At 52.0% G+C, this 13431-nt stretch overlaps 1 protein-coding gene across 2 annotated transcripts; it reads right to left on the bottom strand.

The window, feature by feature from the left end:
- Positions 1-793: 793 nt before the first annotated feature.
- On the bottom strand, positions 794-6151 carry LOC125108215 (uncharacterized). 2 transcript variants are annotated; one of them, XM_047743687.1, is made up of 3 exons: positions 5961-6151; positions 3875-4192; positions 794-3180 (listed from the first exon to the last, which is right to left on the bottom strand). In XM_047743687.1, exon 3 carries the CDS (start codon positions 3161-3163, stop codon positions 2333-2335), a length of 831 nt encoding a protein of 276 aa, XP_047599643.1. In that variant the 5' UTR covers positions 3164-3180; positions 3875-4192; positions 5961-6151; the 3' UTR covers positions 794-2332. The 2 variants fall into 2 exon arrangements, with proteins under 2 accessions (XP_047599643.1, XP_047599642.1); XM_047743686.1 differs by having other exon boundaries at positions 5974-6151.
- Between the last annotated feature and the right edge of the window lie 7280 nt (positions 6152-13431).

The following is a 13431-nucleotide window of genomic DNA, read 5'->3' as shown; positions in this document are numbered from 1 at the left end:
ACAACACTTCATTCTGAGATCAGATAGTAGGGAGAGGACGACCTTCTTTGTGCACCTTGAAGAGCTATCTGCCTCTTAAAATGGGAATTCATCTTTGGATTTTGAAAATGTATACAAATCACCCTTTCTTGCCCCTTCCCCATGTCAGAGTCCCCTTCACACTGTCCCTGCTGCAGTGTTTGGGCTTCCAGGGCCTGGGAGAGCCCACATTGGTCCACATGTCTGCCCTGTTCTCAGACAACCACGATCCAAGCAGTCCCAGCTCTTGTGCTGGGACCACATAAACATCATTCAAACTCTGCCTATAATCTTGTTGCCCAGTATAAACCTGGTCCCCAATTCCCCATTCCCCTGGGCACTACTACTCTTCTCCCAAGGTTAGAAGGCCCTGAACTCAGAGCTTCTGAGCCTCCATGTCTTCAGACTGCAATGCTGCCATTTCCAGGGCCTGGCCCCTCACCTTCAGGCTCCATTCCCCAATTATGTTGATAACATTTGGACATTTATCAAGGAATAGGATGAGAGGAGACATGGCAACAATGGAAGAGGCAACAGGTAAAATTTACTTACCATCACCAAGGATACCCCAGGCCAGGTGCGCTGGGTGGGGCTTTGGAGGTGGCAGGCTCGGACAACCCACCTTGGGACCCCTGTCTGTCCTCTCTCATCAGGACTCTTGGACATCAGGAATCCCGCAGAGGCTGCCAGTATTACCAAGGCCTGGAGTTGAGGTCTTACCTCAATGCCAACTTCATGTGAACTTGTGAAGACCACTTTTTCTGAGCCCAGTTTCTTTTTAACCTCTAGAGCATGGGACATTTTCTGACTCTATAGGGAACAGTGGACAGGTAGGATGGAGTGGGAGACAGGCCAAGCTGGAGGAAGACACAGAATGTTGTCAGGATGGTTCCCTCAGCAGCAATGGGACTCAGAGAGCAGGTGGATCCAGGAAGATGTCCGTGGATGAGTCGCAGAGGGAGGGAATGGGTGAATGCAAAGGTTCCACTGAGATTCAGTTAGAATAGGAGCTGGCTGTTGGCCGGGTAATCACTTGTCCCCTGGGGACAAGGTGTAGAGAAGTCTGGGCACATAGAGACTCTCCAGCCCCTACACTTCTTCTGACACATTCCTTCCTAATACCCTACAAACTCAACTCTTATTGACGAGTCCATCTGGGACCACTGGGGCACTGGGACATAACCAGTGTGGCGGGATGGCTCCTTCAGGGAGATGAGATGCCATGGGGGTGAGGAAGGTGGCCGGTCATTGCCTCAAGTAAAGCCCAACAAATCAGGTACAAACCCTCTTGAGGGGAGGGTCATATCTCAGTGGCCAATCCTTGGACCTTGGATGACAACTACTTAGTGACACTCCCTAATCAACAAGACACAAGAATTGAAACAACAGAGAGTGAAATAAACAAGTCCATTACTCCTGGAGAAATAGGAAGGACATGAGAAAACCAGTCTTCTAAAGGAAGTACCTAGGCCAGTTCTGACTTGTCTGATCCATTGGAGCCAAAACCCCATAATCTTAGACAAACCCTCAATATCTAACGCTACAGATGGAGAGGGCAAGGTTGGGTTGGTGCTGGCTACCCCACCCAGGCTTACAGGCTTAGGTCAGGTAGTTCTGAAGTCTCGCGGGGAGCCCATAATGACCATGTTTTTCTTCTGGTACACTCCATAAACCAATCAAGGGATCAACGATGGATTTAGTAAAAGCTCAAAAAAAGTCACCACAAAAAAGCAAAAAGGGGTTAAAAGAGTATCTGCTTCTGAAAAAAAAAAATAAAGGCAAGCCAACAAGGAACCTTTTGAAAACACCAGCAGAGCTCCTCCAAGGACGCAGATTCCAGAAAGAACTTGAGGAGGCCAACATGAGCTCTCTGGGGATGGGATTCACTGGAAGAGAGTTACTCTGTAAGATTCTGTGAACAACCAACAAATGAGCCCCAAAAGACAACAGAATGGAAGAGAGAATAAATGAGGAGAAAGTCATGGCCTAGCAAGAGATATACGTTGAAGCCCAAAGCCTGTGCAGCCATGTCCAGGATGATCTGGTCATGAAACCCTTCCAGAGAGAGGTCCTCAAACCAAATTCACCGCCTGGGCCACAGAGTGACACCGTGAGGTCCATGGTCCCCCAATCATGTTCCACCTGCAATGACCTTCTTCTCTTTTCATGGGAGAGATGGACTTAGCATTGAACTTGGACTTTTGCTTCCTCTCCGGGTGATTAAAACTTGATTACAATTGAGGGTGCATGAGAAACAATCACATACTCCTGTTTTCGGTCATGAGAAACAAAACCAAAGAGAACACCAGTCACCTCACCTGCTGAGTCCTTCTTGGAAAATGGACTCACTGGCCAGGCCAACAGGACCCTGCCTTGGAGAGTGCAGAGGGACGGACTCCTGGCTCCCTGGGAGGCTGCTGAAGGACACTCTGACCTTTAGCTCCCCCCAGCCTCCGGGCTGAGGCCTGACGTGGACAAGGATGGCCGGGCTCAGAAAGCTCATGCTGCTCCGAGGCTCTCCCCGCAGCGAACCGGAATGAGGGGTGACCCTCGCCCAGAAGCCCACATGCGCCCTGGGTCTCTGCGCAGACGCCAGCGGAGGCGGTTCCCTCATTACCACCACCTTGGGAGGACAGCAAAGGCACCAAGAGGTTCTTACACGTGCCCACAGCACACGGCCAGCAGGTGGCGCCACAGGCCTTGAACCCAGGCATCTGAGGGGCATCATCAGGTCAGCCCTGGTCCCTTGGACGCCCACCTCCCAGCTGTCCGCCCTGTTCAAAGGCTGTCCCAGGGTCTCCCGCGGGAGGAGGAGGAGAAGGCCGAGGCCCCGGGAGTTTAGGAAGTGGCCCCAGCTGGCCCAGCAGGAACCGGCCCTTTCCTGGCAGAAGGGAGGGCTGAGACCAGGAGCGCAGCACAAGGGAGGCCTGCCAGGCACACGTTTCCAGGGGAAGCCAGAAGGCACAGGATCTCTCCAGGGGCCGCCAAGTCCTGTCCTGCCCCCGTGGGACAGGGAGGAGGCATCTGTGCCCTTGAGGCCTCCCTTATCCTGGAAAACTGAAGCTGAGCCCACAGGAGGGGGGCGGGGCATCTTGTGGGGGGCGGGAGCCACCCATGGGGCCGCCTCCTTCCACTCCATCCGCATCCAAACCGGATCCACACCTGTGGATTGGCAAAAGGACACAGTGAAAGGCCTGAGCGTTTCTATCCTCCCTACTGCCCCTCTGTGGGGTCTCTGGGTGTTGCTCTGTGCTCCCCACTTCCTGTTCCAAATGGGAGGCCAAGATGGACAGGGTGGGGGCGAGGGCCGGCAGGGGTAGGGTGTGGGGAGCAGATCTCAGGGCCAGCTCTGTATTTCCTCCTCTCCCCAGGCAGACTGGGCAGCGCCAGGGACTCGGACAGTGTCCCCTGGGTCCGGCCTCTGGGATTTCTACACCTGACAGTCCCTCTGCGAGTCTGACCACTCGCTGCCCACAGCACAGTCAAGCACCCGCTGGGCAGAGTCAGCAAGCAGCACAGGCCCAGCTCTGAGGACTCCCTGCTGCCCGGGGTGTGTGCAGTTCCCTCCCAGTGTGCTTCGAGTCCGTTTTGGCAAGTGTATCAATCACCATCAACGGGTTAATGGAAATTGCCATGAGTCTGGTTCCCTAGGGGACAGGAAAGCCGGTGAGCTTAAGCCTGTTGAAACTGCAGGGCCAGAGCCCAGGTAGGCTGAGTGGGGGGGCTGGGCATCCTAGGGCAAAGCCAGGGAGGTGGGGGGAGACCAGGTACTGGATGCAGGAGAAGCGGTCCCTAGAGCCCAAGCGGGTGCCCATCTGCCCTGTGGAGCAGCCCTGGGCCGTGCTTCAGGCCTTACCTGTCACTGAAGACCTTCAGAGGAGCTGCCAGTGCAGGAGGCCCTGGAGGAAGGTGCTGGGGACCTGCCGGGCGCTGGGAGTGGGCGGAGCCTGGTGAGCGGGTCCTTCAGTCCCTTCACCTCCTCTGAGCCTCTCTGCCCCAGCTGCAGGGGCAGGTGTGGCTGGCTCTTGTGGCCATGGGCCCTCGAGAAGCTGTCTGTCTGTCCTTGTCCATGCGGAGCACAGGGATGTCGGGGGAGGGGTTGGGTCCCCTGTCCTGGTCCCCAGGGAGCCTGTCAGCCTGTCAGCCTCTCCAGTGGCCTCAGTCTGCTCTTGGGCTGCAGGGAGGAGAGCAGGGTTGCGTCTGAATGTGGACACGTCTCAGTGGGTCTGTTATCCTTGTGCTTGTATACTTGTGTGGTGGGGGGGAGGGGCGAGCTTAGCAAACCCACCCCCTGAGCTGAGGGCCCAGATGATTCTTCAGCTCAGCCCCAGAAACTGTCTTTGTGTGCCCCCTAAGTTTATGGCCCTGGCGCTGGACCCACCATGCCCTGCGGCACACAGGGCCCCCGGCCATCCTTGTTGTGCCATTGCCCCCTTCCTTCTCCCACTCTGCCCAAAGACATTTCAAAGGGATCTCCCTGCCCTCGGGACACAGCCCCAATTCTCCGTGGCCGGGTCACCAGTGACCAGCAGGTGTCTGCCCTGCCCGCAGGACCCTCTGCTCTGAACCCCTTCACACCCCCCGCTGTCCTGTGTGGGGTGCTTCCTGGGCACCTGTCCCTGCTCGGAGCCCAGGACAGTAACTGCAGGCTCATGACTTCTTCCCACGCAGAGATGCTCTCACCACGCCCGCTTTGCCAAGGACGACGTAGAAGCACAGAGAAGTGCAGAAAATGTTCGGGGCCACGGGGCACCTCCATGCCCTCCAAGCCTTCCCTTCCATGTGGACTCTTGGAGCCACTTCAGAAGCGGGGAGAGCTCGTCCAAGTCATGTCTTTACCTCGAATCAACCTGGCAGCTGGGGCAAGGGCCCGATGGAAGCACCCAGAATGGAGACCTCTCCCTGCGTCCTCCTGTTCATCGCCCTCCCACCCGCAGGAGCCTCAGTGCACCTCCAGACCCCATGTTCCGCCCAGAGGTTCCACATTGGGCCTGTCTGATCTCGGGAGTTCCCAGAGCTGGAGGGAGGCCTTTCCCCACCCACAGTCCCCGCTGGGCCAGTTTTCTGGCAGCTGGAAAACCCCATCAAAGTGAGCGTGTTTTCTGAGCCCACATCTTCCTCTGGTAGCATCAAGGCCAAAGGGAACAGGCTGAGGCCAGAGGAGAACAGGGAGGAAGCTCTGGGGAAGCTGTTGGAGCCCCGTGGTCTCACCACACACCTGGACGGGCCTGTGACATGGGCTGTCACGGAAGAGACAGCGTCCTGCTGGGTATCACACCAGCCCTGGGGCCCCCGAAGGACCAGTGGGGAGATGGGGGCCATCCCCCCTGGGATAGCCCTCCAGGAAGAGGGGGCTCAGCAGCTCAGCAGGGCACGGTCCTCACGTTCGTGACTCCTTGATGGAGGGCCTACTCCTCACATCAACACAAAGAGAGCCAGAGGCCCGGAGAGGGGTCTTGTCAGCTGCCCAAGTGGCTGTCGTCGTGTCAGAACGGGCATGTGGCCTGGGGTACCGAGACCCCTCAGCCCACCCTCCAAGGGCACATTCTGGCAGACAGCACAGTGGGGTACTGCAGGCTGAACTTGAGCTCAGCACGGGGTCCCTCCGCATCCAGGCCACGGCTCCCATCCCACCCTCCCCTGGACCCATGGGAACGAATTTGGTAGAGGTAAAATCAGGGTTCACACCATTGTCTCCCACACCAAGCATGGTGGGTGCTGTTCTCACCCCTACAAGTCAGATCCTGGGACCTGCCCTAATCCCTGTGTCCGAGCTCCTGCCCGCTCCCAGTTCCCAGTCTATTCTCAGAGTATTCTATATTTCCAGAGTATTCTCAGCGAGCCCTGTCCTGAGGCCACAGGAGGGAGTCTGGCCCCTGGAAGTGGGCCTGAGCCCGGAGGGCTCTCCTCCTGCCCAGCCCTGGAGACTCCCCCATCCTCACCTCCTCCGCTCACCACAAGCAGCAAGGTTTAAGCACTTCTCCAGGCCCAGGGCCGGCTGTATACACTGTGTCCCTGCATGGCCTGACCCTACGGATGATGGGTCGCAGCCCCTGACCCCGCACATTCCAGTAACTGCCCTCCCGGCTGAGCCTAGACCAACGAACAGTCCTGACCCACGGAGGAGTCTGAGGGAGGCTCTGTCGGTTTAACTGATCCCGTCTCCGGGGAACCAACTGCTGGACGATGCTGATTGGCTGAGCGGCATGGCCCAGCTGGCCAACTGGTCACTGTTAGGGTCGGTTATCAAAGGAACGAGACTGAGACAAGGTGAAAGTTATTTAAAACTTTATTCTATGCCAAACATTAGAAGTCAGACTGATTGGCCAGGGGAATGAGACTGAAACAAAGTTAAGTTATGCAAAGTTTTATTCTATGCCAAGCATTAGAAATAAACAAAGTTAAAGTTATGCAAAGCTTAAAAAAAAAAAAGTTATGCAAAGCTTTATTCTATGCCAAGCATTAGAAATAAGACTGACGGGCCAGGGCCGCTTCCGAAGACAGCGACCCCTCCCAACCTCACAGACTAATTTTTATAGAGCAAAAGCCTGGCCACACATAGCAGCCAATGAGATTGTAACACTGTATAGTCATGTTAGGCCACGCGCAGGTGGCCAATTGAATTACAATTTACCCTATAGTAGCTGTTTGATCCAACCTATTACTCTGGTCAGAACTGGCGCTCAAGTTTGGTGCCCAAAAGACGGGGTTTACATTCTTTGGTGGTTAGGGAGAGAGTATGTGTGCTTTTTACTGATTGGATGTCTCCACCTGGCCCGACTCATCCTTGTATTCTGTGCTCTGTTATCAGGAACTGGCCGACCTGGCCTTGTATTCTGGGCTCTGTTATTAGGAACTGGCTCACCATATTTTACTGGCTTCCCAGACTTGCTTCTAAGTAAGTTTCTCTGGTGGTGGTGGGGCGGGGGGCAGGGTCGGTTTAAGTTTTACTGCACAAACAATAAAATGGCTTTTAACCGAGATGGAGTCGCTCTAGCTAAATAGGTCCTTACAGTCACCAGCTCCTGCCGGAGGGACAGCCCTGGGAGCCTGGAGGGCCTGAGAGATGGTGGTGGGACAGGAGAGAGGGGAGGCTGGACGGGAATGCCTGGGGGCTGACCACAGGCTCTTTGAGTCACTTTCCTACTGATCTCCCTTTTCTGTTTGTTCACAGACTTATCAAAATATATTTCACATACCATACCGTTCACTCATTTTATTTTTTTTTTTTAAGATTTTATTTATTTGAGAGACAGAGATCACAAGTAGGCAGAGAGGCAGGCAGAGAGAGAGGAGGAAGCAGGCCCCCCGCTGAGCAGAGAGCCCGATGCGGGGCTCGATCCCAGGACCCTGAGATCATGACCTGAGCTGAAGGCAGAGGCTTTAACCCACTGAGCCACCCAGGTGCCCCCCATTCACTCATTTTAAATATACACTGGTTTTTAGTGTATTCAGAGTCCTATATCCATTGCCACAAGTTAACCTTAGGACATTTTTATCATCCCAAAGAGAAACTGCACTTGTTAGCAGTCCCCTCTACTCACCACCGTCCCCCAGTCCTAGACAACTACTAACCTACTTTTCTCTAGAGATTTGCCTATTTGGACATTGCATGTAAACGGGATGATACAATATGTGTTTTTTTGCAAGTAACTTCTTTCACTTAGTATGTTTTCAAAGTCTGTCCTTATTAAATCATGTATCAACACTGCATTCCAGGGGCACCTAAGAGCCTCAATCGATTAAGGGTCAGACTCAGGACCTGGTCTCAGAGTCATGAGATGGAGCCTCGAATGGGGCTCGTGCTGGGCATGGAGCCTGCTTGAGAGTCTCTCTCTCCCTCTCCCTCTGCCCTGGCCCCCGGCTTGCAGGCACTGTCACACTCTCTCAAAAACAAGAACAACTTCATTCTTTTATTGCTGAAACATAGTCTATTGTACATAGAAACCACATGGTACTCACCCATTCGTGAGCAGTTTTATGCATAAGAGGCAAAAAGTGGAAATAATTCAAATTCTCATTCATTTATGAATTTTAACTGGCTTTTGTCTTTTTATTGCGTTGTAAGAGTCCCTTGTGTATCCTAAAGTCTTTTTTTTTTTTTAAAGATTTTATTTATTTATTTGACAGAGAGAAATCACAAGTAAACAGAGAGGCAGGCAGAGAGGAGGAAGCAGGCTCCCTGCTGAGCAGAAAGCCCGATGTGGGGCTCAAACCCAGGACCTGGGATCATGACCTGAGCCGAAGGCAGCAGCTTAACCCACTGAGCCACCCAGGTGCCCCGATAAAAGTCTTTTATCAGAAAAAAAAGTATCTTATCAGATATATAATTTGAAAATATCTGCCTCCATTATGTGAGGTGTATTTTCACTTTCTTGGTGGTGTCCTCTGAAGTACAAAATTTTAAATTTTCATGAAATCCAATTTATTTTTTCCTTAGTCACTTGTGCTTTGGGCATCAAATCATTGCCTAACCCAAAGTCACAAAGATTTACTCCTATGTTTCCTTCTAGAAGTTTAACAGTGTAGCCCTTACACTTAAGTCTTTGATCCATTTTGAACTACTGCTTGTATACGGTGTGAGACAGGGATCTAGGTTTATTATTTTGCCCATGGCTAGCCAGTCGTTCCAGCACCATTTGCTGGAAAGACTATCCTTTCCCCATTGAATTGCTTTGGCATCTTTCTCGAAAAGCAATTCGCCATAAATATAAGGGTTTCTGGGGCACCTGGGTGGCTCAGTGGGTTAAAGCCTCTGCCTACAGCTCAGGTCATGATCCCAGGGTCCTGGGATCGAGCCCTGCGTCCGGCTCTCTGCTTAGCGGGGAGCCTGCTTCCTCCTCTCTCTCTCTGACTGCCTCTCTGCCTACTTGTGATCTCTGTCTGTCAAATAAGTAAATAAAAATCTTAAAAAAAAATAAAAAATATAAGGGTTTCTTTTTGGATTTTTGATTCTATTCCATTGATCTACACGCCTATCCTTAATGCTAATGCTACACTGTCTTGATTACTGTAGCTTCATAATAAGTTTTGCCACCAGGAAGTGTGAATCCTCCAACTTGGCTGTTCTTACACCAGATTGTTTTGGCAATTCTGGGTTCCTTGATTTTCTGCATGAATTTTAGGATCAGCTTGTCAACTTCTGTAAGGAGACCAGCTGCGGTTCTGGTAGGCATTGTGCTGAATCTATAGGTCAACCTGGGGAGTTATGTTTGTCAGGGTTCACAAGACAAACAGAATAAGGTATATATATTTGGTGTGTGCACAGGCAGGTGGGGGCACAGAGGCATCCACGCCATTCTGTGTCTCTGGATGTCCACACTCACAACATAGCCGACACCGCGATGTGTCCCTGAGACATGAGTCCCGGTGACCTGTTCATCACTGAAAACCACACACTGAGAAGGAGCCTTAGACTGCCACCACTCTCCTTGCTGAGAGCTTCACGGGGCTCTGTCTGGCACCCTGCGGTGAGCAATAGCATGCCAGGAAAGGCAGGCGTCAGGTACTGTAAGGAGCAGGTCCTCTGAAACCACAGCCCCCCCCGCCGAAGATCCTCACAAGGCCATAAAATGGGGACCCCACAGGAGAATTCTGCCCCCGCTGGTGGCTGGTACTGCTAGGAGGGGCGTCTCTTAGGGTCTTTTGCCTGGAACTTAAGGTTAGGGCCCTGCTGTAACCATGCTGTCATCCTAGTTGCCCATGAAGCCCACCTGGGAGCCTTCCCCCAGTTCTTGCCCCTGGAATCTCACCTCCGCAACCCCTGAGACAAGTGTTTGGTGGTGCTGAGTGAACATCACGGGTTGCAAACCTCCTCCAGACTAATGTAATGAGCAGCTGAGGTTGAAACCCTCTGCTCCAACCCTTCATCCTTCTAGCAAGTACCCCTCATTTTCACGTGGGACCTCCTTCATCAAAACACCTGTTGCCAGGGCTCCTGGGTGGCTCAGTGGGTTAAGCCTCTACCTTTGACTCAGGTTATCATCCCAGGGTCCTGGGATCGAACCCCACATAGGGCTCTCTGCTCAGTGGGGAGCCTGCTCCCCCCTTTCTCTCTGCCTGCCTCTCTGCCTACTTGTCATCTCTCTCTCTCTCTCTCAAGTAAATAAATAAAAATCTTTTAAAAACCCCACAAAAATCCATTGCCACCATAGTGAACAACTGTCCTGGTGTGCCTGGACACAGAAGCCCTGGGTCCCAGGGACTATGGGGGCATGGCCTAGTGGCTTACCCACTCACCTACTCTGCAGGGTCACCCTTGAATCCTCCCTGCTGCCTGGTGGCAGGAATGCCAGTCACCTCCCTAGAGGCCGGCAGCAAAGGCTTGCCCCCGGTGAGGGGGACAAAAGTGCCGGTCACTGATTGAAAGACAGAACAGAAAGCACAGTGCAATTCACACTCTATCACATGCCAGGATTAGATGGAGGTTCGGTTTCACTGCACCCAACAGTGCAACAGCCCTAGTCCCTTCCTCAGTTCCTCCTGGGACCAGACTCCAAGAAGTCATGTGCTCATAAGTCCTGTACACAGGCTCTGCTTATAGGATCCCACATAGGACACTGGGGGGTGGGAGGAGACAATGCAGGAAAGTTACTATGTTAAGCCAGAGCTATGGGAAGGTGGTGGTGTTGTCATTGAGGCTCAGGGAAAGAGGGGTCAAGGAGAAGAGAGAGGTCCACCCAGGGCACCCTGTCCAGGGGTGGGGGTCAAATGAGGATGGGAGACACAGTAACTGTGGGGAGAAGGGTTGGGACGGAGTGGTGGGTTCTGAGATCAAGTAGGATTGGGCTGAAACTATTCAGAATTTGCGTCTGTCATCTCAAGAAATTTGCCTGTGAACAGAAGAGGGACTGGGAAGTGGGTAGAGAAGGATAATGGCCAGAAATAAGTTCCTAAACAGAGAATATAACCAGAGAGAGAGAGAGAGAGAGACAGAGGGAAATCCAACACTTCCCAGGCAATCCTGCAGATTCCTTTTGGACTCTGGGCCTCTTCCTAAGTGTTTATGTGATTTTAAGGTTGTGAGTGTTTGAATGTTTTTACTGCAATAATTCTGATTTAGTTTGTGTTTTTATTCATTCACTTAGCAGGTGTTTGTTGAGAACCTACTGTGTGCCTTACACATTTCTGAACCTCGAACAATGGCTTTGAAGAGGCAGATGAAATCCCTGCCCCCTGGAACTTACATATGGAGAAGGCAGTGGTGGGGGGAGGGGGAGCAGCAACAAATAAACACAGAGAGTGATATGGGGGGGGCCATTGCTGAGATTGAAAACACCTTGATGGAGGAGGAATGGGAGACTCCTCGTGAGTGGCCTTACAACCGCCTGCCACTGTCAGCTGGCTGAAAAGGGAGGGGTCAATGGGAACGCAAAAATGAATGTATTTGCAGGGAAGGAGAATGCAAGGAACTCATTGACACTGGGTTTGGTACAACCACTTTGGAAGAGAATTCGGACTCATCCAGTGACGTTGAACGTGTAACTTTGACCTTGCAATCGCACCACTAGATAAAACTTAGCACCTCTGTCCCGGAGGACAGGTAACTCTGGAACAAAGGAGTGAAACTAAGAATAATAACTAAGAACAATCCAACTGTACACAAACGGAAGAATTGTGGTCGAACCACCGCCATGGAACCCTTCATAGAGGTAAAAAAGTGCAAACAAGCTCTCTACACTTCACTATGCATACAGTAAGGAAGCCAAGGAATCCAGAAAACATGAGGGAAAGAGACACACAAAATGCTCCAGGGCATTCTTTGCAAATGTGGCTCAGTGGGTTAAGCCTCTGCCTTCATCTCAGGTCATGGTCTCAGGGTCCTGGGATCGAGCCCCACATCAGGCTCTCTGCTCTGTGGGGAGCCTGCTTTCCCACCTCTCTCTGCCTTTCTCTCTGCCTACTTGTGATCTCTCTCTCTCTCACTTAAATAAATAAATAAAATATTTTTTAAAAAATGTACAAAGAATTGTCTTCCATCTACAGAGAAAGGCAATCAATTGAGAACCACGATTCTGGGTACTGGTTTCCAAGGATGTGGCTGGTGGTGAGCGCCCAGGCGCCGGTTTCCAGAGCCAAGGGACAGTCACACCGAGGGACAGTCACACAAGGGAGATTCTGTGATTTGTTCTCCTCCTGCCTCATGTATGCAATTTGTGTTCTTTCCAGTTTGGCTACTACATTTCATTTTTAAAGATGGAGTAAAAGACCTACACACGGAAACCTTCGTTTCAGTGAAATTTATGAGTCTGGGCCACAGTGTTCAATCCTCCTCTGGACAGACTCCCTGCTAAAAACTGATTTGGGAAAAGCTTCCTCCATTCAAGAATACGTAAGATAAGAGCTGGACCGAAGGACGACAGTAATAACAACAACAACACCAACAAACTGTGAAAGAATTGGAAAGAAAAGAAAAGCCAAACAAGGCCTACTGAGAACACGCCCCAGAATGTTCGAGCAGAGACAACTATGACCCAGTTTGTTGCCACCAATTACCATGCAGCCCTGGTGAGATCTAACAGCTCCTGGAACAGAAGGGGAGACAGCAGGGCGCCGAGAACCAGAGCTGGCAGAGCTGGGGGCATGGGGAGAGGGAGGGAATAGGACAGAAGATCTTTGCATCTCAGCTCAAAGAGCAGAAAATGGCTTTCTGGAGGGGGGGCAGGCAATGGGGACAGGTCAGGGGAGGAGGTTTCCTGAAATAAAACCTCTTTGAAGTTCTTCATTCGGTCTACGTGAATAAATAAGTTTGATTAAAAAAAAAAAAGGAAATAATAGAAAGCCCCTTTCTTGGCCATCAGCCAGTGCTGACCCAGAGACCCTGTGTCCTGCGGGAGTCTCAGGCCTCTGCTGGCAAAGTGCCTGGTCCCTTCCTCGACAATCGCACCAACATCAAGGTCTTCCATAAACAGAGCCTCTCTTACCTGCCGTAGTATGTCCTTCTCAGGCTGATCCTACTGCTGGCCGCAAAGACCTGGAAACCTCTGGGTGCCCTCAGCCAAACCTCTACCCATATTCCCCAAATTAAGCTGCTGAGACACTGTTTCCTGTGCTCCCTGTTGCTGCCATCCTGATCCCCAGGTCCAGAGCCCCAGGCCGTAGTGCCTCCCCTGTCCTTTTTTGAGCCTCTTTGCAAAGCCTGATCACTCACTTGGGGGTTCTGTTCCTCTGTGTTCCTGTTCATGGCATCTGAACACTTGGGCTAGCAACCTGTAGCTGCTCTCCTCGAACCTCGGGATTTTTTTTTCTCACGAAAACCTGGGGTGTTTCATTGACTTTACTATGGACAGATGGGAGTGAACTGAGGAGAGAACCAGGAGCTAGAAGTGGGGAAGAGCCGTCACTGGGGAGCCCCTCTGAGACTGGGTGTTGGGCTGGGACCAGCAGAGAGGCAATTCCCAGAGTCAACTAACT

This window comes from Lutra lutra, chromosome 9 (genome assembly GCF_902655055.1).
Source record: "Lutra lutra chromosome 9, mLutLut1.2, whole genome shotgun sequence".
NCBI lineage: Eukaryota > Metazoa > Chordata > Mammalia > Carnivora > Mustelidae > Lutra > Lutra lutra.
The sequence above is the reverse complement of the archived record's forward strand: the minus strand, read 5'-3'. Positions and strand labels throughout refer to the sequence as shown.